The following is a 22993-nucleotide window of genomic DNA, read 5'->3' on the forward strand; positions in this document are numbered from 1 at the left end:
CGCTCTTCCTAGGGCTGCCAGTTAAGCAACTTTATCAATTCACTTAAATTTTGTTTGAAGCAAAATTTTTAAATACAAAACTGACAAAGAAGTCTACATAGTATGTAAATTTTCATTATGCCAACACACAGTGGGGTGGTTTTTTTTTTTTAAGTCAGAAACTTCATGCATTAATCTATTTTTACATAAAGCAGCAAAATGCTTTACCCCGTAACTCCTACTATGCTCACCTACATCGATTAAAAATAGTTTGTGCGACAAAGTAATCACCAGTTTCTAACTTGCTTTTCTCTCCCTATTAATCTAATTAAGAAACTGGTAACATTTAGCTATTTATAACCAGCAAAATCTCCATTTTAAAATATGAAAAGCCATGAATTTGTATTCAAACATGAAGTGTGCTTAAAGTTGAGAACAGAGAAATATCATTAAAGAAATCAACTAGATGCACTGTAACCCCTATTTCCAAGTTGCAAATAAGCACACCAACTCCAGTTGGTAAAAAATGAATGTTGTTTTCCTCAACAGACACAGAACTAACTGCTTATAGTTTATTTCCTATGACTTGGTGGCTAAAGGACATTAAATCTGTATTGGAGACCTCACTTGCTCTTTAGCATTCCCATCATTCAATGGGTCAAGAGATAGTTTCAGAGGCTTGTACAAGAATAGCCATAGCACTGGGATTAGAAAATCAGAAGACATTCTTGTACCCATTTCAATTCTTCATAAAACATCCTGGTTTAACAAACTGAACAAGGCTAACAAATAAATTCCATAGTTCTTACTTACTACTACCAAGAGCACAACTATTGCACTTAAGAAATGTCAAGCACTTATCGAATTATCACAATTTAAAACCTATGTAGTTTATAAAGTATCTGGATGTATCTGTATACTGTTACATATATTTTACATATAAAGTATAGTAGATATATTTCTCCCAGCTTCAATCACTATAAAACTTTTTTTTTTAAAACACGTCAAACCTTGAAAGTGCAGGACTACATGCTTAAAATTTACAACTCCTCTAGCACGTGATAGCAAAAAAAAAAGACTTGATTTCTTTTAAAACTGGTAGAGAAAGTCTTAAGGAAATCCTCCTATTATTAATGTTAAAAGAAAAAAACCCTGTCATAAAATGGAATAGAGACAACTTGATGTAGTGAATCAAAAATGCCAAGGAGGCAGAACTCCCACATGTTAATAATATAGCAGAATATATATTCAATGCTCATTTCTGTGGTTAACTACTATTGTGGTGAGTAGATATTTGACAAATTACTTCAACATGCAGAAAATAAAGATGCAAACTTAGCTACTGGAAAGATCTGATGTATTAACATGTACAGGTTAATTTTGTTAATTTTTACTATCTAACAATCATTAAAATGACCATATTAGATGGACATACTGCTTTATTACTGCACTATGGATTCCTGCATAAGCATTTCTTTGCATCTATTAATAGTATATTTCATTTGCCCATTTTATTGTCCAGTCAGCATAATGACATCATCCTGCCTTTATCTCTGGTTTGTTTTTGGTTTTTTGTTTGGTTTGTTTTTTTTTTTTTTTAAATTAACCTTTACTTCAGTTATGTTGAATGTCGTGTCTCAGTTTTCACTATCTTGTTAAGTCTTTCACGAACAGCTCGGGTCACTGCACAGATGTGAGAGGGGACCCTTTGGTGATGAGTTGCTGGACTGTTCTGTTTACAGATCTGGATAACGGGTGATTTCCACTTCTAACACTCTTGATCCTGTCAGTACAGGAGTCCCTCCGGGGCTTTCTGAACTATACTGTCAATTTTAATTTATGTCTCTTCCCAATATTATCACTTAAATTCAACATCTTCATTCAAAAGAGCTATCAAAACACTGTTGCTTCAAAAAAGGAGACTTTCATCTGTATCATCAGGTCAAACAATACATACAAGACAGAAGCCAGAAATGCACTTTACTAGTGAGAAACCACCTCATCTCAATAGTAGTTTGAATAACTACACCATTAACCAATGCAACTGCAACACCACAACCTTTGGTCAATTTAACCCGGTTTACAGGCAGAGACAGCTCTGAGATTAAATATCCAAACAAAGTATTTATGAACAAACATGCCATGGGAATTTAATCAAGATGTGAAACATTGCGATGATGCAGCAGTTGTATCCTGCACAGAGGAAATCCTAACTTATGGGGGCTCATCGAAGGATTGTCTTGACCAAGTGTAAAAAAAGGCCGGCAATCTCCAGCTATACCTGTTTATGAGGACCCCTGAGTATATGTGCCTTGGCGCCTTCACAAGCCGTCCTCATTGCTTCCAGCGACGGTGTTCCCAACAGGTCTGTGATCAAATCCAACTGTAGGTATAGAACATGTAAATTTGAGATCTTAGACACATATTAATATATTTCACTATGATAGCAGATCCTTAAGCTAACATAAATTACATTTAAGTTATGAATCAGTTAAAATCCACTATTTTTACAGATAGTAAATTACAAATATTAACAGATACATTTAGTAGATAGCAAATACAAACATTTGTCATTTCACTGAAAAAGCCCTAACAGAAGCTGATTTTCAAGTTTGGGAGCCTTTTTTGTTTGCAGGTTTAATAAAGCATTTCAGTGCAATTTAAAAGTCAATTTTACATCATTAAGAAAATTGTGAAGTACTGTTAATGGTGTGTTACTCATTCTAAACCCCAAATATTCTCAATTGAATGTCAGCATTGTATACCAATATACCACACAAAATTACCCCCCAAAAACAGGTCAACTACCACTTTACACAAAAGATTTTGCCATCAACAGGGATAAAACTATAGAAAATGGGGAAAAAAACCCCTCAGAACTACAGTACAAACATACTATATAAAAAATTCCATTATATGAGAAAAATAAGTTAAAAAAAAATATCTGTCCAGCACCAGAGGAAGGAAAAAGAGTAGTGCTAGTTATAAGGAAAACAAAAGCTATCTGAAGAGCAAAGATGATGCTGCGTTTAAAACTGGTCTCAACTTTAAATGAAATTACATTTCATTCACCTTTTCATTTTGGAAAGCAACAAACAAGCTTTCACCGTATTTCTACAAAAGTGTGTGCATATACTCCTTTAGTGAATAAAAACAAATAAAACAAAAACCCCTGTATAAGTCAAGCAAAATAATAAAAAAAAAAAAGTCTTGTCAGTGGTGAGATCGGCACCCTGGTTCCAAGTGTTCGCTTGTGACCACCCACGCTAACGAGCAACTGCAGAGCGCTCCTCTGAGAATAAACCCATTATCATCATTATACAGGCCTTGCATGCATGAAAATCACCCACTGACTGTTGGTATAACATTGTGAAATGTGACTGCTGTTTACACATCAAACTAACTCTTCAATTGGTGTGTTCTCTCCGCCTTCTCCCCGCTCTCCAGCAGAAGCACTAGTCTGTCCAGTGCCTCCAGGTACAGGCAACGCCACAACGGTACTGAACACGTGTCCTCCCGTTTGCCTTGGCACCGTGTGGCCAGGGCTAGCATAACTTCATAGAGGAGCGACAGCAAAGTACCTACGTTTGTAAGGAGATGGAACACTAGACAGGGAAAAAAATCCTAAACCTTGAGGTTTTTAGATGTGGAAAATACATAATTGAGAAATAGACACATGGAGCTGATATAGTAAAAGATCAAAGTATTTACAAAATTGAAAAAGTAATATAATGAATTATACCAGGGTATCAGGGAATGTAGACTACATAAACACCTGTATTTTTCAGCCAACTACTCCTGAAGCACACAGCAATGGTATGTTAATACATGTTTATATCTATATATATAGATACGGATATAAATACACACACTTTATTCTAATGGTTACAAGAAAAAACACTGAAAACAATTTTCATAATGATCTCCTGGAAGTTCATGTTTAACATCTCTCAAGACATAAATTGTCTTGTCTTAGCCGATACATTTCCAATACACTCACAGAAAAGTTTTGTTAAGAGACCTGATTTCATTTATCTAGATGCATGTCATCAGTCATTAAACATATTTTTCTGAAGTATTACAAAATAGATTTTGAAATTTTAGTGTAAAAATAGAACAAATATTACAAAACATTAATTTTGAATTCAACTGACCTCAGCTGTGTGAATTTCAAGTCTGCCGGGTATATACAACGAATCTACATTATTACGTTATTATTCTAGGTCAGAAGGAGAAGTGCACTTTCAAAGCTAACTTCCCAGCTGCTGCCACTGCCTGCGCTCTGGTTTGCACTGAGCGTCCTGGAGCACAGGCACGGGGTCCCTTTTGATAAGACTCACTGCGGGATGCATTTCATCAGAACATCTAAAGGAACTTCATCTGCCAGTGGGCATCCAGCCTATGCAACCAGACCAGGCCCGTTCCAAAGCACACCTCCACTCTGCATTGTGGAAAATGGGGGTGTGGGTCCTCAGCACCGACGACCTCGCCCTACAGATCCCCTCCTGCTGGTATGCACTAATGGCTCAAGTAAGCATCGCTGAAGTCAGAAATACAAAACCGGTATCCAGCAACAAGCATACCCTTGCTATACCGATGTGTGAAACAGCAAGCCTCTCTTCTCCGCGTACATGCGTGCTGACGTGCCAAAGGCTGGCTGTGCAACATGCCAGAAATGCAACTTCATGTACGTGCTACGGCTGATGGGAAACGGCTACACTAGGCCGGCAGTATCTGCCCGGTCCTCCTTTCTTCCTGACACTCTGATCCTTCCAAACGGATTCTGCTTACTGTCTCAGGCATGTGACTGGTTATCTTTAAGGAGGATTAAATAATAATCAGCAAAACCAGACTAGAGGAACTGGCTAGCCTAGGAAGGTGGTTAAAACTTAGCACTCTATAACCTGCCTTTTACAAAACAGTGTGCAGACTAGTCTTTAAAGCAAGCAGAGAAAGGCATTTGCTCCCACAGAGTGTCAGAAAGTCAGAGATCACCCTTCCTGCACCACAGGTGCACTAAAAGATAAAATTAGATGTATTAAATGTTTCTGGACAGACAGCTAAAAACAACTTGTATTTGCACCTTTAAAAATGCGTTTTTAAACAAAAATAGAAAGATTGTATCATACAAAAATGCTAACTATTCTAAATAGTATGAGTAAAAAGCAAAAATAGGAGATACAAAAATAGGAAATACTATATTTGACAGTGTTTCTGATGACCTAAGTCTCAGTATAGATTATCTCATTTCTTACTGTTGTAAGAAATCCCACAAAATCCATATCAAAAGTTAGCTATTTTAACTCAAGTCAGCAACTCCGATATATTCATCACTTTCAACATGATACTATCCAAAGTTTAAAACACCAAAATCACCAGTTCTAGTCTGGTTTATAATGTAAAGCTTTATTCACTTTCTTCATCAAAGATTTGAGTTAAAAATTCCAGCACAGTCAGTTTTAAAATGATCTCTCCCCTGGTTTTTCTACCAGGAAAACTTTAGCCTGATGATGGCTATCCTGACATCAGAGAGTTTTTGCTGTCCTGGTTAACCCCACTGGGTGTATGGGATAACCATTTTCAGTGTACAGTATACACTAAGGGGCACGGCACAGGCTTCAGGAAAGACCATAACATTGGCTAGCCCAAGGCACTTCTATAGACTCTATCCACCTTTGAATAGTACTGAATTTCTCAGATCATAATTGAAATATATATGGTGATTACTTCTTAAACCATTCTACTGCACAGGGATTTGAAAAGATCTAGGAACTCTTATGTAACTTTATATAACTTTTCAATCAAACAAAGTGAACACCACATAAAAAACCCCACCCCATATTGCTATTCTAGAGTTATCTGACGAATGTCTTTGCATTTTAAATTTCAAGAAGGGTAGCCAAGGCTATTAAAATCGCACATATGTTTAGCTTCAGTGTAGCAAAAGGTCAAAGTTGAGAAAAACAGATGATCTTAAATATTTTTGAGATTGAAACAGAATAGCTGTCAATTTAACTAGTAGTTCTGATTACATTACTGCTTTTCTCCTCTGCAGTCTCTTCACAAGGGTGAGAGAGGTGTATTTTGGGAGTAAGACTACTTTTTGTGATCATACAAGGTATCAGTGCTGTCTAGAATGACCAGCAAGTCCCTCCTTGGGAACACTACTGCAGTGACATGACAGGTACCACTAAACAGGACACGGCATTGAAAAGATATATACGCAACACAACAACATTTTAAATATACAAATGTTGAAAACAGCATGCTAATGTGAATGTCTCTCAAACCCTTGAAAATGCTATATGCGAACAAACAAGAAAAGTATAGAGTTTGGAATATCACCTTTAACAAAAGTTTGGAATATGTTTTTACTTCTTGTCAATCAATATACGTAATCTCACAATTTTAATGCTATGGAGTTTCTCATCTATGGACGAATACTAGCAACATTGAAGATGAACATTTTTATGTCAGCACATCTTGTTCCTTCTCTTAGATAGAAGTATAAATGCATCCATCTCTAATATCTTGCTGCAGACATTATTTTCTATCTACTGTAAAAATAGCACTTCAAGATTATTAGAGATATATGTATATTATATTAGCTTGCCTGCTGTTGGAATGGTGATGAAGTATTCTGGTGCATCTCATGTTTTTATACCTAGCTACAGCTATACAACATAAAAAAATATTCAATACCTTCTTACACACTTGACTGTTACTAAAATGAAGCAGTCTGAGCAATACTACTAATTGGCAGTTTAAATAGTTCAAGTGCCAATATTGTATCTCCAGTCATATCTTGACAGAAAACTTACTACTTTCTCGTATTACTTGTTACAAAAAGCTTGATCTCGGTTATATCACCTTTACCTTATCTCAATAAAATGCTACAGCAGGCAATAGATTACAGGGGATTACAAAAAAATACACATTTCAAAAGCTAATGTTAATAACCACTACTTTTAATACTGTCTGGAAGCTATCATTTCAGTGTTTCAAAGTAGCTTGGGTTTTTGCCTGTGTGTAAACCAAGCAAAACAAAAGCAAGTTTGAGGTTCAAAATGCATCAGTATAACTGATTCCATGAAATTATGCAGTAGAAAAATTTTTAAAGGGAAATTTAATTATACCTGCTGTATGGGACTCTGTGCCTGAAACAATATTCTTCGCCCAAGTAATTCTGCAAAGATACAGCCTACAGACCAGATGTCAATAGCATTGCTGTAGTGACGGCTGCCCATCAGGATTTCTGGAGCTCGATAATACTGAGTGACAACTTCCTGAGTCATGTGACGAGATTCATCTAATTCTTCCACCCTGGCCAATCCAAAATCACAAATCTAAATTGAGAAGGTAAATAAAAAAATTAAAATAACCAAAACACTTAATGCATTTCAAATAGGTAACCTTCTGGTAACAAAGCAGGAAATTCCAAACCAGCATTTAAATAAATCAGAAAATCTGCTGTAACTGCATAAGCAAAGGGAAAGGGGAATATGAAGAACTTATGCTACTTTATTCCACATCCATTTAAACTTTCTACAATTTTATTTGAAATCACAGTACATTTTTAGTTGGCATTACAATATTTATAATCTAAAAGATTAAAAAACTTTGCACTAAAAAAAAAATATATATACTGCCAACCTCTGGGTACAGAATATTTCATCCCAAACCAGATTTCATTTGTTCATGATATGCCTCAAAATGTTACAGAAAGATTCAGCCTTCTACTCACTTTGGCTTTCAGAATTTTTAAAAATTTCTTGAACGAGAAGGGTTAAGAAAACAGACCAAAACTTTCACAATTAGAACGCTTAGCAAATCGGTGTAAACAAAACTTTTTTTTTATATATTTGGCATAGCTATACAACATGCCTAAGCCCTCCAAAATTTCACATGCCTAAGAAGTTAATGGAATAGTCTTGGGCGTTCTGTATCGCCTTTACTTTGACTAGCACACTGAACACTAACATTGCAATACCTGAAGAAGCTGCCTGCCTTTCTCAACTGCTGAGGGCACAAGAGATCCCACGCAAGTCAAACAAAAGAATTATGTCTGTCTTGCCTTCATACATTCGGGGAGGGGTAGGGAGAAAAGGGGAAAGGAAGATGTTTGTTTCATTTATAATTTTTAAAGAATCTGTGAGATTTTTTTATTTTAAAATGACTTTCAGGAAAAGTGTTCATATTAAATGTTTTTGTTTAAAAAAAATAACAACTGATTTATAATGAACAGCATATACATATGTACATTTTCAATAAATTTAAGTAGCACCTTAAGGACACAGTTGCTGTTCACAAGTAGGTTCCCTGGTTTAATGTCTCGATGTAAAATGCCAGCAGAATGTAGATATTTCAGACCTGAAATATTAAACGAAATTAAAATAAATACCTTTTTTCCTTTTAAAAGAAGTTTAAGGCTGACAACATTTTCCTGGAAGGTCTTGCAACTCCTGATCAGCAAAGACTTTGCCATTGGCTCATTTTTTATACGATTCTAACTTCCAGTCTCTAGTATACACTCAGTCACTCAATGAAAGGATAAAACTTTTGGAGTATACAAACTAGACAGAGCAAGTAATTTAAGTAGTCTTTTTTTTTTTTTTTAAACCAAACCAAACCAAAAACATCATCTCCCTGGTTATGATATGGATACTCTGCTAATCACAACACTGGAATATTGACATATATCTCTTACTGCTCTGTTTCCCAATAATAATTTTAACTTCTGCAGCACTAAAATTTGACTTAACAATTTCCTAGGTAACAGCTGCACTTCAGAAATAAACTCAGTTTAAACCCAAGCTAATTTGCCTTTTTTTTCCCTAAAAAAAAAAAAAAACACCCCACAAAAAACCACCAAACACTTTTTTCAAACTAATACCAGCAGCAGATAATGTAAAACAAGGCTAACAGAGTACAGGCCCAAATTACAGTAAAGCCTAGATCCTTTTCTTAACTTTATTAGTGCAAAAATTCAAAGCTAGAGCTAATGAACTTAGGACATCTGATCACAGCCATTGGGGATGTTTCTAACATTTAGGTGGTTAGGAAAGAAAGATAACCTATCCTTTCTGTGTGCTTTTGCTGTCCCTGAAGCTATAATTGTGGTATTTTTAAGAAAATGAAAGTAATGCAGAAAGCACCTCACTGAAAAGTACAGTGGAAGAAAGTATACCAACATGAAGTTGATTATGCACATGAACTATAGTAGCAGAAAAAGCATGAAAAATGGAAAAATGGCCATAATTCAAGTAGGGTCAGATAGAGCAAAAATAAATAATAGCATTAAACTGGGGAACACTAAGCTCTCAGATCAAATGCTTGGGCAAATGGAATGAGAATTCAAGTAACTCTTGAACAAACTTTAACTGACAGTTTTGCATTGCCATTTGGATAGAAATCAGAGTTTTGAGTGTTCCCCCAGTCACCAAACTCAGTAATCACAGAAGTACAAATGCCTTTTGTCCTTTAGGAGGAGTATAAATCTTTTCTCTAATACAACAGGTACCTGGAATAGCCCATACTAATTCTGGATATAATTTAGATTTCTTTGCTCTGCTCTTTATTAATACGATCTACTATTTATTTACTGCCAGATAAAACTGACTGTTTACTTCCAGCTTATTCCAGTGAAAATACTCAAATAAAGCCAATGGAAAAGCAACTGGACTAACACTGATCAGATGTTCAAAAGACAAGCACAATAATCTCATTTCTTGGATAAAAGTTTCCAAATGGACTAAAAAAAAAAATCAAGTTTAAAATTACTATTATGGTAAATTGTTTTAGCTAAAAATCAAACTTTAGTGGACTGTTCCAAAACAATTTAAACTAGACTGTCCTCCAGAATACCTTAAGTGGGTATAGTTGCATATATTTATCAATTTGGCTCAGTCTAGGTGTCCTTCCTGTACCTTGATTCAAAAAGCATTGGAGGACTGTTAAAACACACACACCCACCTTATGACTCTCACAGGCCATGGAAAAAGCCTTTGCAGCTGAAGCGGAAGTCTTGCCATCTTTACCCATGACTATGATGGAAGGCTGCAGGGCTGCCATATTCTTATAACTAGAATAATTAATGCTTGCTATTCATTCATAATATGAAATAAAAAGAACAAGTTTCCATGGGAAACTTATTCAAGATGAGGATGTCTTGAGAATAAACATTAAGAAACAGAAGAAAATACTACTACTACTACATAATTTTCATTAAATTTAAAAGAAGAAAGATTACCTCTTAAAATCTGGTAAAGAAAAACTTTGACATGATCCGAGCTGAGTGGCTGAGGAGAGACGATAATCTTATGGAGGTCACTCTGCATCAATTCAGTGACAACATATCTTCAATTTATTAGTTAAGGCAAAAGCAGAAAGTCCAGCACATAATCTCTTGAAACATTTACTCTAACTCCTAGGAATTTGAGCTCTTACAGGTCAGAGCTATCGAGCAAAAAAGAATAAAGCTTCTTCAGAGGTCAAGTCTCCAGACTCTTACAAGAATGAAAATAAAAAACGGGTTGTGAAAGAAAACAGATTACTCAATAAAGTAGCGTTTGCGTTAAGGTAGTTGTTACAAAATCATTCCAAAGTCAAATTACGACTCAGAAAACAAAATAAAATTTTAATATAATTAATGGCATCTTGAAACCTTTAAATTTTTCCTTAAGATCCATAAGCCACAAATTACAAATAACTAAAGTAGCGTCTTCATAGTGGACATACGTCAACATGGTTTAACCAAACCAGCAAGTGCAAGCTTGTGAAAGTTGGTTATCAAAAGTACCTTGCAGGTTGCTACACAATCAGTAATGCAGACTTTTAAAAACACATACGATTCTCTATATCTACCCAGTACCCACTATTTACCTTCTCAGGCATCATATACGCATGCATATAAATCCCAGTCATAAACCCTCTTCTAAGTTATAAAAGGAGAAGCAAAAGAAAAAAAAAAACTTCTATCTGGAGGAAAAACTAAAATAACAAACAGAAACCGCTATTTCAAGTACTCATAGACATGCAGAACACAGCAATAGTCATGCTCACTGATAATTTACATAAATACTTGAAGATACAACGAGTTGTACATGCTGTGGCTTATACTAAGGTAAGGTGTGGATTAAGAAGGGTATTGTGTTTATTCAGGAAGGACTAAAAATGGTAAAAATATAATGTTTCAAAAATTGAGAAATACTGAATACACAAGCAGCACATCTAAACCCACAAAATCAGTATCATAGTGTCAATTTCCTGAATATGTGACAGTAATAAAACACTTGCAAAAATCATTACAATAAATACGCGGGATACTACAGACATACGCTGCCTATGAGTTGTACAGGGCAGTTAGTGACAGACAGCTTTTGCTGCAGCCAGCGATGAAGAGCCTGCGGAGTTGCAGAGAAGCTGCCTCTGTACTCCACTTCATTCATGAACACCACTGGTAAATTAAGTTTTGATTTTGGAGCTGTGGTTCAGAACAGAGTTTAAAGCAAAACCACAGCACCTCAACTTTCAAGAACTGAACTTGCAATACTGAGAATTTTCAACTTTTACAACAAATAAGCTCGATAATTAAGAAACATTACTGCTTTAAAAGCTACTTCAGCAGTTGTATTTGAAACAAAAATCTCTGATATTATTACATTTGTGGCTGAAGAAAGTAAAACACGGTAGCCATACATTAACTGAACTACCTTACAGCAAGGTATCAAATGACCCCTGCATTAGGCATTAAGCATTACGAGCCACACCAAGCCCTGCAACATTCGAAACAGACAAAAACACGGCAGAGGGGTGGTGCACACTGCCAAGGTCATGCAAAAGATCAAGGAGAGAGTTAGAAATAAAACTGCATCTCCTGGGCCCCAACCTAGTATCTCCCTTGGTGCAGAAGTTCATTCACAGTTCAAGCTAAAGCGGTAGTCAGCTCCCAGCCTTCCAAAAATACAAACTGATCAGTTGTAAGAATCAGCAACAGCTCAGTTGCCCTCCTCCGACTGGGTGCTACCCGAACGCTGGAGCGTGTACGGCTTTGCCTTCCACTCTGGAGGAAGAAGCAGGGTTTTGCTGTGCATGAGGAAGTTACACGCTTCAGTTCTACTTGTCCTCCGTATCTGCCATGCACAAGCTCCGGTAACTTCATGAACTCGTCGACCTCGTGGTGGTATTTTTATGAGTGTGCTGTCCTGACCTTTTCTCTGAAAGCAAAGCTAACTAGGTCAACGTTGAGGGTTTTGTTTTGTTTTTAAATCTCACCATTATCCTGTAGGAGCCTATCAATTGGTTCAATGCTCTTTATAACCAGCTCTTGCTACATATCAAGTCTGAAATATAATAGCAAACCCGGACTTCAGTTAAGATATTTATCTCTCAGTCACACAGTAAGGAAGTCAGCTTCAGCAGAAACTTCTACTTGTTCTTACCATTATCACCAATTAATTGGCACAGGTCAAGCTGCACTTTCTACAATCCACAGAAAACTCACATTTTCTTTCATCTCTACCTAACCAATGTTCTCCTTCCATTTCTTGCTCTGCAAACCCTATCTGGCCAAATCCCTACCAGCCAAATTGTTCACCTGCTATCAGCACACCACACACAAATTAATTTTATAAATTAAATATTACCATCTTTTTGACCAAAAAATCCCCAAATTAAAATTGCATTCATAAAGAATTCATAAAGAAAAAACCCAACCCTGCAGCACCATAATTCCTCGTCCTCTAATTTTTCTTCTCCTTTTGCAAAGACCCTCTTAAATATTTATACCGGCCTTTTAAAATTTGGTTTTTACCTTATGGCTGCAACAATCTTTACATTTCATTTTTAATGTAAAATATTTTAAAAATCCAAAATCATTACTTTGCACTTTATTATGATAAGATTTTTGTTTTGCTACACCACAAATCCTCCTAAATCTCAATCCCGAGCATAATGTCTCCCAGATGTCTCAACTAGTTGCCATGCCAACTAAAGCAGCTTAAATTAAATGAGGGCCTGAAATGGCACCTGCACCACTCCAGGTCTGCTGCGCATTAAATAAAGCTCTCTTGACAAGGGCTCAGAGGTGCCATTAACTTGAACAGCAGCTATCTGATTATTGTCTCTAGATAATTTAATGAGGGTCTCTAAACAAGAGCGAAAGCAGCACTTGCTTGACGTTCCTGCCTTTTACAAATGTGGCAGCTTCTTAAACAGCTGGTACCCAAGTGGGTCAATGACTTTACTCCGGCCAGTACTATAAATGTTTAGCAAAAACAAACTACAAAACCCCTATGGGATTTCAATCAACTATTCAAACAGGTACCTGCAGCTGTCTTTTTAAAGTTGGAACATAAAATATGCTGGCTATGAGGTGGTCACTGGAGCTGTAATATGCAGCTAAGCTGAACATTACTACCACATAAAAATTGCTACTGACAGCAGTAATTAGTTAAGTAGCTGTATAAAATTAGAACTACAAATGTACCAATTTGCTTCAGAATAATTACCAAGGCAAATGCACAGCACAAAAGAACTTCACTTACTCTGTTGACTGGGAGACCTGCTGAGTTGGTAAATTTTACAAAGTGACAGGCAAATTTTAGAAAGGAATAAAGTACAGTCTATGATGTGGTATTCTCATAAAGACTTGGATCCTTCTTTATTAGGTCTCTGCATACCTCAAAACTCAATTCTATAGACTGTTTTTCTGGGAAGAGGCCAGCATTCTGTGAACAAGTTCTGTGGTAGGTGGATTAGCTGGATGCTAACAGTGTAGTAGACGTGTCTATCTGCATGATACTGTAATAAAAATGCTTTTTTTCAAAAAAAACCAAAACTCTTTCTTATATATTTCAGGATTTTCTATGGGGACAAGGCATTTTCTCCTATTTTAGTATACTTCAGTTATATTTGTTTTTACATTATGATCATATCAAGCTTAGTTTCTCTTCTAACTGTTCTCTTCTAACTCTTTGTAGACTTCATAGCTTCCTAGTAGAAGTATTTCTACAACATCCTCATTTTGTATCAATACCCAAAACATGAAAAAAAAGACCTGGACTATGTAAAAATAGAATCACAATTATTCAAAAAAATTTAATGAAGCTAATGCCTAAACTATTTTTTATGTTTAAAATTTGCTGACTTTTCTGTTACAGGTAAAATTACTGATATAAGCATATATGCCATCAAGTCACCTCTAATTATGCAATGTAGAAATGGCAAACTATGGCATGTTTTAAAGACCACAGACAAGCAATAGCAGAAGCTTTTTGGAGGGACACGGTTTTGGAGTCAGGGGAAAAAAATAAAAAAGACAGTTTTTCATACCAGGAAGAAAATACTGAAACTCCATCTGAATCTTACTTCTGTGTAAGGTAAGGGCTTCAAAGCTCTTGATGAGTTCCTAATACAGAGAAAATTCAGCCTTTCAACCTAACTGAGCTGGGGTACAATGAGAGAAGCGCTTAGGTGAAGCAGCAGCTCCCACCTCTCCACTCCTGCTCAGTTTCAAAACTCATCAGGAGCTGGACTTCCCAGCCTTCCACAAAAGCACCATGTCATCAATCAGCTCTGAGTTAATGGCATTGGTATTAATCACCTGCAGTTTAGTACCTCCATGTTTTGTATTATGTACAATAAAATCACTACTTTTCATATCTAAATAATTGTATCTATGTATTTGTAAAACAAAGCTTGAACGCTGTGGAAGCTCTGTTTTGGGAAAGACAAATACATCTGCCATATCACACCTGCAGGACTGTGTATAGGCTTGTTGCGACAAGTTTTCTTGGCTGTATACTGTGGTTAGCAAGAGTAAGACATACAGGTTCTCTGGTGTCAGTAAAAACCACATGTCTGAAATGGAACGGTGAGCCATTCCCCAGAGGTATGGCAGGATGCAGTCTGCAGAATACAAAAATAAACTCCACTACCTCAGCATTAGTTTCAAAATTTCACTTGGTTATTTAATTATTTGGTCTTGAGGTTACCTGAATTTGATATTCAAATGGGAAATGCTACAAAGCATTTGTGCTACAAAGCATTTCTTGCAGATCACTATTCTGATATTTTATAGTGCTTACGGACAGATGCAGTAAAATTATCAAATACTTCCGTGAGCAGAAAAAAGCAAAACAGTGCAAGGGGGAATGTGGATTAATCAGTAGTAGATCTGTGCATAAATTACTAACTACTATTGATAATTTATTCTACAAATAGCTTTTAAAACAGATTTAAAAAAAAAAAAAAAGCAACACCAAATGTCAAACACGCAGTGTGAAGAGTTCCTAGTCAAAGTTAGTATTTTAAGACCTTCTCTCATAGTGTCCTTTCAGGTTGTTCAAAAAACAAGTCATAATCCTTAAGTTAGGAATTAAGATAGTTTATTGAGTACCTATAAAAAGTTTAAAATGAAAAAGACAAAGGGGAAAATTTCAGTCTATTTTTACTGAATCATTGACAGCCAACCACATACTGCCAGTAGATTCTACTTGAAAGATCACTGCTAACAACACATGACATTCAACTTTAAAACCTCCCTGGTATTTTCCCATGTGTACATAATCTTCTTGATAGAAATAATTTAATATCAATGCATACTAGGGAAAATATTTTCAGTTCCAGGCAAAATTATCCAACTAGATTTTGTAAATACTGGAATAAAGGTATTACAACTTTGCTGAATAAAGCAAAATTTTAACCCAAGGCAAAAGAGCCTCGTGTTATAGAGAGAACAGAACCATTTTGGCAGACAGTTCATTTAAGCAGACATCTAGGACTCTCTCTCATATAGTTTACTGGTTTGACAATAACACCACCATGATTTCATTACCTGTAGAAAGTACATCAAGCTATGCTGTTCTCATGAATATCTAGTGAGAATCTAAGTCGCAATTCTGCCTGACCCAACAATATAAACTGTTGTGTTACCAGCTGCAAATCGGCAATCTGTAGCCTTCTACAGAGTATACTAATCCTCTTAATCCTTGAGGTCCCTGTTCAATTTGTTTGTATGTTGGCCCAGAGGAACTTGCCGCGATGACATTTCAGAAGGGTACTTAAACAAGGAAACCCTTTCTAAGGATACTGTGAAAGAACAGGAAGCCTGAGCATATGCTACTTGGTACCTCAACAGTGTTGTCATTGTTCCCTTTACTGGCTGGAGGAACCAAATCTTACCTTGTCCCTGTCTACCCTCCTCCACTCTACATATATGAAGGATTTACTCCGTAATCTGTCAGAAAACAGTTCTTTCACCTCTAAATAAGACCAATGGGAAGGAATTGCTGCACACCTTTGCTTTTACTAGTATTAAAATCTTTCTAAGTCAGTATAACAAGACTGACAAAAATTATGTCTTTTCAGCTGCTTCTAATATTCACTTTAATGGAAATAGTTTTCAAAAAGTTACTATAGAAACTTAGGATAGTTCTTAAAAGACAGTGTCTGTGTATCTCCAGTTGCAGAATTCAGTATTACAATCAGTTGCAGAAGATTCTGTAATTAGAAAAAAGAGCGCTATAAATCGTAGAATCATAGAATCATTTAGGTTGGAAAAGACCTTTAGATCATCAAGTCCAACCATAAACGTAACACAGTCAAATCAGTTCAATCAAGAATTAACAGATATGTTAATTGTAATGAAATGCTTTTTAGATGCTCTAGCAAAATCTGTGAGTCACTATGTACCTTTGTAACTGATACGCTTTAAAGCTAGGTCAGTTCACTTAGGAATACAACAGGCATACAACAGAATGAAAACATCATCCAAGCTTGTGTATCAGGGATTATGCTTCTGTTCCACCAAGGTAAGTTGATGATTGCAGGGATAAGCCTTGAACTTCAGCCTAATGATGAATATATAAAACCTAAAATTCACTAACAACCTCTTTTTCATTTATTGTCTCAAGACAGACACCCAGAATAATATATGCTCTATTATCTGTTCATTTTTGCACTAAGTGATATTGGCAAAAATATCAATACCCATATAAGATGTTAAATGCTTACAAAGATTTTCAATCTAAAACCTCATTATACATTCAAATTATATCTCAATCTAAGATTTTGCAAAGAATTTGCATTCTAAAACAAAAATCTCACTAGATTAAAATTCCTTTATTCATCACCAGTTTCCTAAGAAATCTTTTAATTTACTATCAAAATTTTAAGTCAGTTTTATCATGAGTTCTCTTTAGAAAATATACTTTGCAATTCTTGCTAGTACCTATGAGACATCGAATAATTGAAACTAATTCTACCAGTTCATTTGCAACACATCATTCATACCATTTTAGTCGTTCTTTTACTAATTTTTTTTCTTTCCCCAAAAAGGGCACTACAACTCCTTAGAAAGAATAAAGGAAATCAAGCAGTACCAACTCAATTCCTTCACACTTTTATCACTGATGAATATACCTTATTGTAAAAATGGAACGTCACTATGATATCTTCAGGAACTATACTAGCTGATCAACAAAAGAAGCTCCCCAAAGATGGAATATAGTTACCTGATCTTCTTAAAATGAATCTGAAATAAGTTCTTCTTATACTACAGTAAGCAGAAGCACATGCAATTAAAAACATGCATAAAATTTGAAACACCTATTCATTCATTCTCCTAATGAATTTAAGGATCATAAGTGCACTTACTGCAATTATTTCAACAGAAAGGAGAAAGAAGACTACAAAACAAATAGTCTTCTATTACCAATATTAGAGTCAAGAAATTCAAACAAATTAAAAAAAAAAAGACAGCCCTGTAAAGTACTAGTCAGAATGACTTCAAATCAGTTAGCCATGAAGGAAACTAACATTTCTGGGTTTATATACAAAACTTGGCAGTAGCTAAGCTCATAAAAATAAGCTTATCCCATTTAAATATTCTTGATTGTACAATTACACGGAAGGAGTAATCCTTAACCTAGATCTGATTCATAACTCTCATGACTTGTTATAAAATGAGGGCACTGAACTAGTGCAAATAACCAAACTCTAGTTTTTGAAGACTACTCATATGCTGTTCACATGAAAGAAATATCAAAGCAAAATTTAAGAGCTTTATCTAATATTCATATGAAAAAGCTCTAGTATACTATAGCAATATTTTCAACCAATCAGTAAATGCATGCTGTACTTTGGTTAAAATCACCAAGTTTAAAATACACCTACTTTCTTCACCAATCAATTCAAGGTATTATAAATAGATCAAATCATATTTCACAAAGTTCAGTTTATCTAAAAATAAAGAATTACAATCTTCCACCCATTAATTGAATTGTAAAGTGGGTCATACAAAAAAGCAGCTAATACCGATCAGTAATTAAAAAATAACCTTCCAAAGTCTAACCATACGAGCAAGCTGGTGCACTCAAACCTCAAGCAGCTCCACTGAAGACTGACACCAACATAATAAAGCTACTTGTAGGATAAGCAGAACACATGATGTGGACTTCTGTGGGACACGGAATTATTTTTTTAAACCTAACTATTACTATGCATCCAGGTAACAGAAAAAGCTCTCAGGTCCCAATTACAATTGTATGAAACTATATAATTTCAGAAAATAAACTCAAATCCTCAATCAGAACACTTTATATATGTTCCTGAATGTATACGCATACATTTTTAGATGAAAATTGATTGGCAGCTTATAACAGACATTTCACTATGCCGTGCCTGATTTACAAAGAGATTTTTGGTAACAATTTGGGTTTTGGGAGGAAGTTTTTATTTGCACAATTTGGTTGTGAATTATAAACTTGAAAGGCAATGCAACCAAAGCTGTAAAAGGAGCAGCAGTATAATGAGATGACACATAACTGAATATGCTATGATTCAAGTATTTGCTTTCAACAATTCAGCACTGAGTTTAATTTTCAGTGTTTGCTTTTGGGGTTTTCCATAGAAAACACAGAAGTCTATTAGCTGACCTCAGGTGTATCGCAGATCCCTGTACTGAAATGCTAATTTGATAATGGAAATGTCAATGTGTTAGGATATTTGATTACCTGCTCTCTACAATATCACTTTTACTGAAGTCTACAAAGGATATTTTGTTACTAACAGCATGTTGTAAAAATATCTGAACAGTTCATAAAACTCTGCAAATAATCTTAAAACTGTTATGGGCAGGAGTCTGAAGAGCTTTTTTCCTACACACATAAAAAATAAAATACAAACAAATTATCTCATTCACCGCTAATTATCAAGTTCATTTTTATCAGCGAAAAAATGCTCAAAAATTGTATCTTAGCATGTTAAATTTTTAAAATAGCGTAAAGAAGAAAACAGACAGTGGGATTAATCTAGGCAGACAATCTTTGTTATGATGCCTGGGCTGTAGCTAGTAAAGTCTCTGCAGAGAACAGAATTACCCCTATTTAAAATATTTTTTTGTTCTAAGTCTCACAATATTTCTAGATACTTTCTGTACCATGAAAATCTGTACTTAACTCATTGCATTAGAGTAATTTCTAGCAATTTAAAAACTAGAGTAAGTACTAAAACAACCTGCTTCGAGTCACAGAACTTCTCTTCCAACTACAGTCAGTAAGAGCCTGCCCAGGCTTTTAAATACTTTTCAGTATGTAAGAATGTAGAAATTCCCAGCCCCAAAAATAGAAGATAACCCAAACAAAGTTTGAAAAAGGAAAAACACAAAACAAAACATGACATTCTCATGTCAATTTATATACTAAAATTCAATTTTATAATACAGTTACCCATAGACAGCAGGTACCTTTGCATCAGTGACACATTAAACAGCAGGTATATTTGTGTGAAATCTGTTTTCTTGATCAAGATAGAGGCTGAACAAGGACAGCCACAACACAACTAGTCTGCTGAAACATCCCTGAAAAGTCATGGTTTCAAAGCATGTGACAGTAGCACACTCTGAAAACACCAGGAAGTATTTTAAGATACTAATAACCGAGAGGAAGTTAATTACTAGATACAGTTTTCAAAAAAATAATTTGGGGGAATCACCATTAGTCACAGCAGCATCTGTTGGTAAACACCACAATGCCCTGCATTTACTGGCTCTTACATGTTCAAAGCTTCATGTTCAATCCTGCACCATTTCACTTTCAATGTTAACAATAACTAAGAGTTCTTGATAGTATAGATTCACTTCTTTAAATAAAACTGTTCAGATACAAGTTCAAGGTTTTTGTAGTTCTATTTCATAGATACCACCAACTCCTTGCAGTTTCTAAGCTAATGAAATTACACCTACCTCAATTAAGATGCTCTATTTTATATTTAGGATACATTTCTTCAAAATAGTCAATGTGTGGAGGCTGGAGTATGTCGAGGGCAGAGAGTACCTAGGAAACACCACACAAGATCAAGACCTATCCCAGTCAAACGAAAACAAATCCCTTTCAAAAAGACAGACTGCACCTTTCTTATAGAGCTTAGCTTTATTCTATCCCACACAGACAGACCAATATTCCATCCCATTAGATACGTGAATTGAATAGCCCACCAAGTCAGATATTCTGTACATTCAGGGTCTCTCTCTTTTTTTTTTTTTTTTAATTCAAGAAACTTTTTCCAGCTGTTCAAGTAGTAGCTTAAAAGCATAGGTTTATCTATCCAATAAAAATGGGTTTATCTCAAAAATATATATAACCATGAAATATTTGAAAGAAGTCATTCTAGCAGAGAAATGCAAAAGCAATTTTGTTCTTCCTTTCATCTTCAGGAGTTCTGTGATATACTGCTTCCATATGGGAATTACAAAAAACAAAGTTGTTCACATTCTGAATCAGAAGCTCAGCTCTCTGTGCAAAGCAAAAAGGTGGAAAAGCAGCAGCACAGAATTTACATCCTCTCACAGGAAAAAATACTACCTTGGTGTAGTCTTTTAGATCCTGTCCTAGGAATATCTATGACAGTTAGGTGAAGCACACAAACTTCAGTGGTTATCAGGCTCAACTTCTGACTGCTTACAGAGATGCTTTTATTTAATTTTATAGTCCTCAACAAAATTTTCTCCATAATGAAGACCCTGGTGAGGAGCAGTTTAAGATACCAGTTTAAGAGAAATCTTGTCCCAGAATCCATCTCCCAAGGACTGGTGACAGTAGTAGTGGTGGGACTCTGCAATCTGGTACAAGCTTGCAAGGCAGTCCGCCTCTTTTGTGTCCCATTAACAACACTTATCTGAATTCAGTGCTTAACCACAAATAAAATCTTTCTTGGAATATGATACCCTCAGATAAAAAAAAAGATAGAACTTTAAAACAGGAGGAAAAGCAATGAAATAAGGTTCTGAAACAGATACCCACTTCCTGATCCCATTCCACTAGGAGAAGATAGTATTCCCACAGTTGCACTTGTAGAACAGTTTCTGTAAGTACTTTTTTTATTCACTTCAGACACAACCATATGGGTCGATTCAAATAATTTTTAAAAATGTTTTAACTTAACCTAGCTGATTTTACCTAAAGCAGATTTGGGAGTGCCTGCACACCCACTCTGCTAGAAGAACTGAGAGCGCAATAAACACAGGGGAGAGGAAGATGGAGTAAGAAATAGCTTGGAAGTGAAAGCATCTCCTGCTGGCATAGCTTGGTGCAGATTGACATTTATCTAAAGCCTAAAATAAGATTAGGTGGAAGTGTATTGCCTCTCTATTTGCAAACATTTTGGAAGGGAAATTACGAATATCCTTAGATTCTTAATAATTTCATTTTTTATAGTGTTTGCAACAGTAATATCTGAGTTTCCAGGAAATCTGATAACCGTAAAATTAGAGAGCTTTTAAAGCATTTTAGATATTCTATAACTTAAAAGAAAAAAATACTTCTGTTATAGATAGCTCCATTTTACAATTAGGCTTTATCAAAGACTTGAAAATTACTTTGAATTTACTTACATTGTCATGCTTAAAAAAACACAACATCTTCAACTCCCGGAAGACCCTTTTACAAGAGACCAAATTTTGGAAGACGTTGGGCATCTTTTTGAGTGCAACTCTCTTTCCATCTCGTGGATCTGTTACTGACCTACAGAATAAAAGATGTAGAACATCACATACTACTGTTAGACAATTTTTCTAAATCAGAAAAGAATATTTTAGAGTTCTTATAATTCTCAACTTAGACGGTGAGTCAAAACAATGAGAAGACACTTCTAGGGAAAAAAGTATTAAGCAAAGGGCACTGTGCTATAGACGCTGTATTAAGTGTAGCGTGATCGTTCTTTGATTAGAGTACATATACACATACTCAGTCAAGCTCGGTAGCTGTTAAGCAGCTGGACACATGTACATCAGTGCATATACTGCCTGACACTGGCATGCACTGTAGCTCAAAGTTAGATCAACACCTTGAGCAGAGGAGCAGACGTGATGATAAACATCTCCTTCAGCTCCCAAAAAAGACCTTATGAAGAGTAAAACATTTTCTCAGTTACACAGCTCTGATTTTTTCAGGTCTACTGCTCTCTTCTTCCTCTCCTAAGAGGGCAAAAAATTTAATAATCCCATTCTGACAGAACACTGGCAAGTGTAAGACTATTACTTGATCTATCACTAAAACACTTTACATCTGGAGAAGCAACAGCACATGGTATCTAAGTTTCCACAAATGTAAAACAGGCATGATACCTGTCTTTCTCCCATAGAGCTTATGGGATGCAAGTATAGTAGTTCAGAAATTATAAGGTGCTTTCCACATGGCAAGTATTTTAATTTAAAGTAATTAGATTCTGAAAATAGAATTTTATAATGAGAACCATAAAACTAGAGCAAGGAGATTATGGTACCTCAATTCCCAAACACGGTTTTTAAGGTGAGGCTTCTCAAATCTCACTACAAAACAGGGTTTCTAGATCTTCAGTTGTTAGGAAACCTTCTTTTTTTTTCTGCATATTTTTACTGGGATGGCCAAAATAACTTTCTTCTCAGTGCAATGCCATAACCACGTAAGAATCTACATCCAGCTATGATGACTACATTTGTCCGTAAGAAGTTGCCGGCTTTTCTATCTATCACATGACT

General features: G+C 35.5%; 1 protein-coding gene across 1 annotated transcript in view; it reads right to left on the reverse strand.

Moving 5' to 3' along the window:
* The window catches only part of NLK (nemo-like kinase), a gene marked incomplete at its 5' end in the record, with an annotated part of 29936 nt that extends 7938 nt beyond the window's left edge, over nt 1–21998 (reverse strand). The window contains 6 exons of the mRNA XM_009582111.1: nt 2261–2362; nt 7116–7325; nt 8264–8349; nt 10229–10335; nt 20257–20312; nt 21869–21998. Coding sequence (XP_009580406.1) covers nt 2261–2362; nt 7116–7325; nt 8264–8349; nt 10229–10335; nt 20257–20312; nt 21869–21998 — 691 coding nt within the window. The remainder of the gene's footprint in view (nt 1–2260; nt 2363–7115; nt 7326–8263; nt 8350–10228; nt 10336–20256; nt 20313–21868) is intronic.
* Between the last annotated feature and the right edge of the window lie 995 nt (nt 21999–22993).

This window comes from Fulmarus glacialis, unplaced genomic scaffold (genome assembly GCF_000690835.1).
Source record: "Fulmarus glacialis isolate BGI_N327 unplaced genomic scaffold, ASM69083v1 scaffold29297, whole genome shotgun sequence".
Classification (NCBI taxonomy): domain Eukaryota; kingdom Metazoa; phylum Chordata; class Aves; order Procellariiformes; family Procellariidae; genus Fulmarus; species Fulmarus glacialis.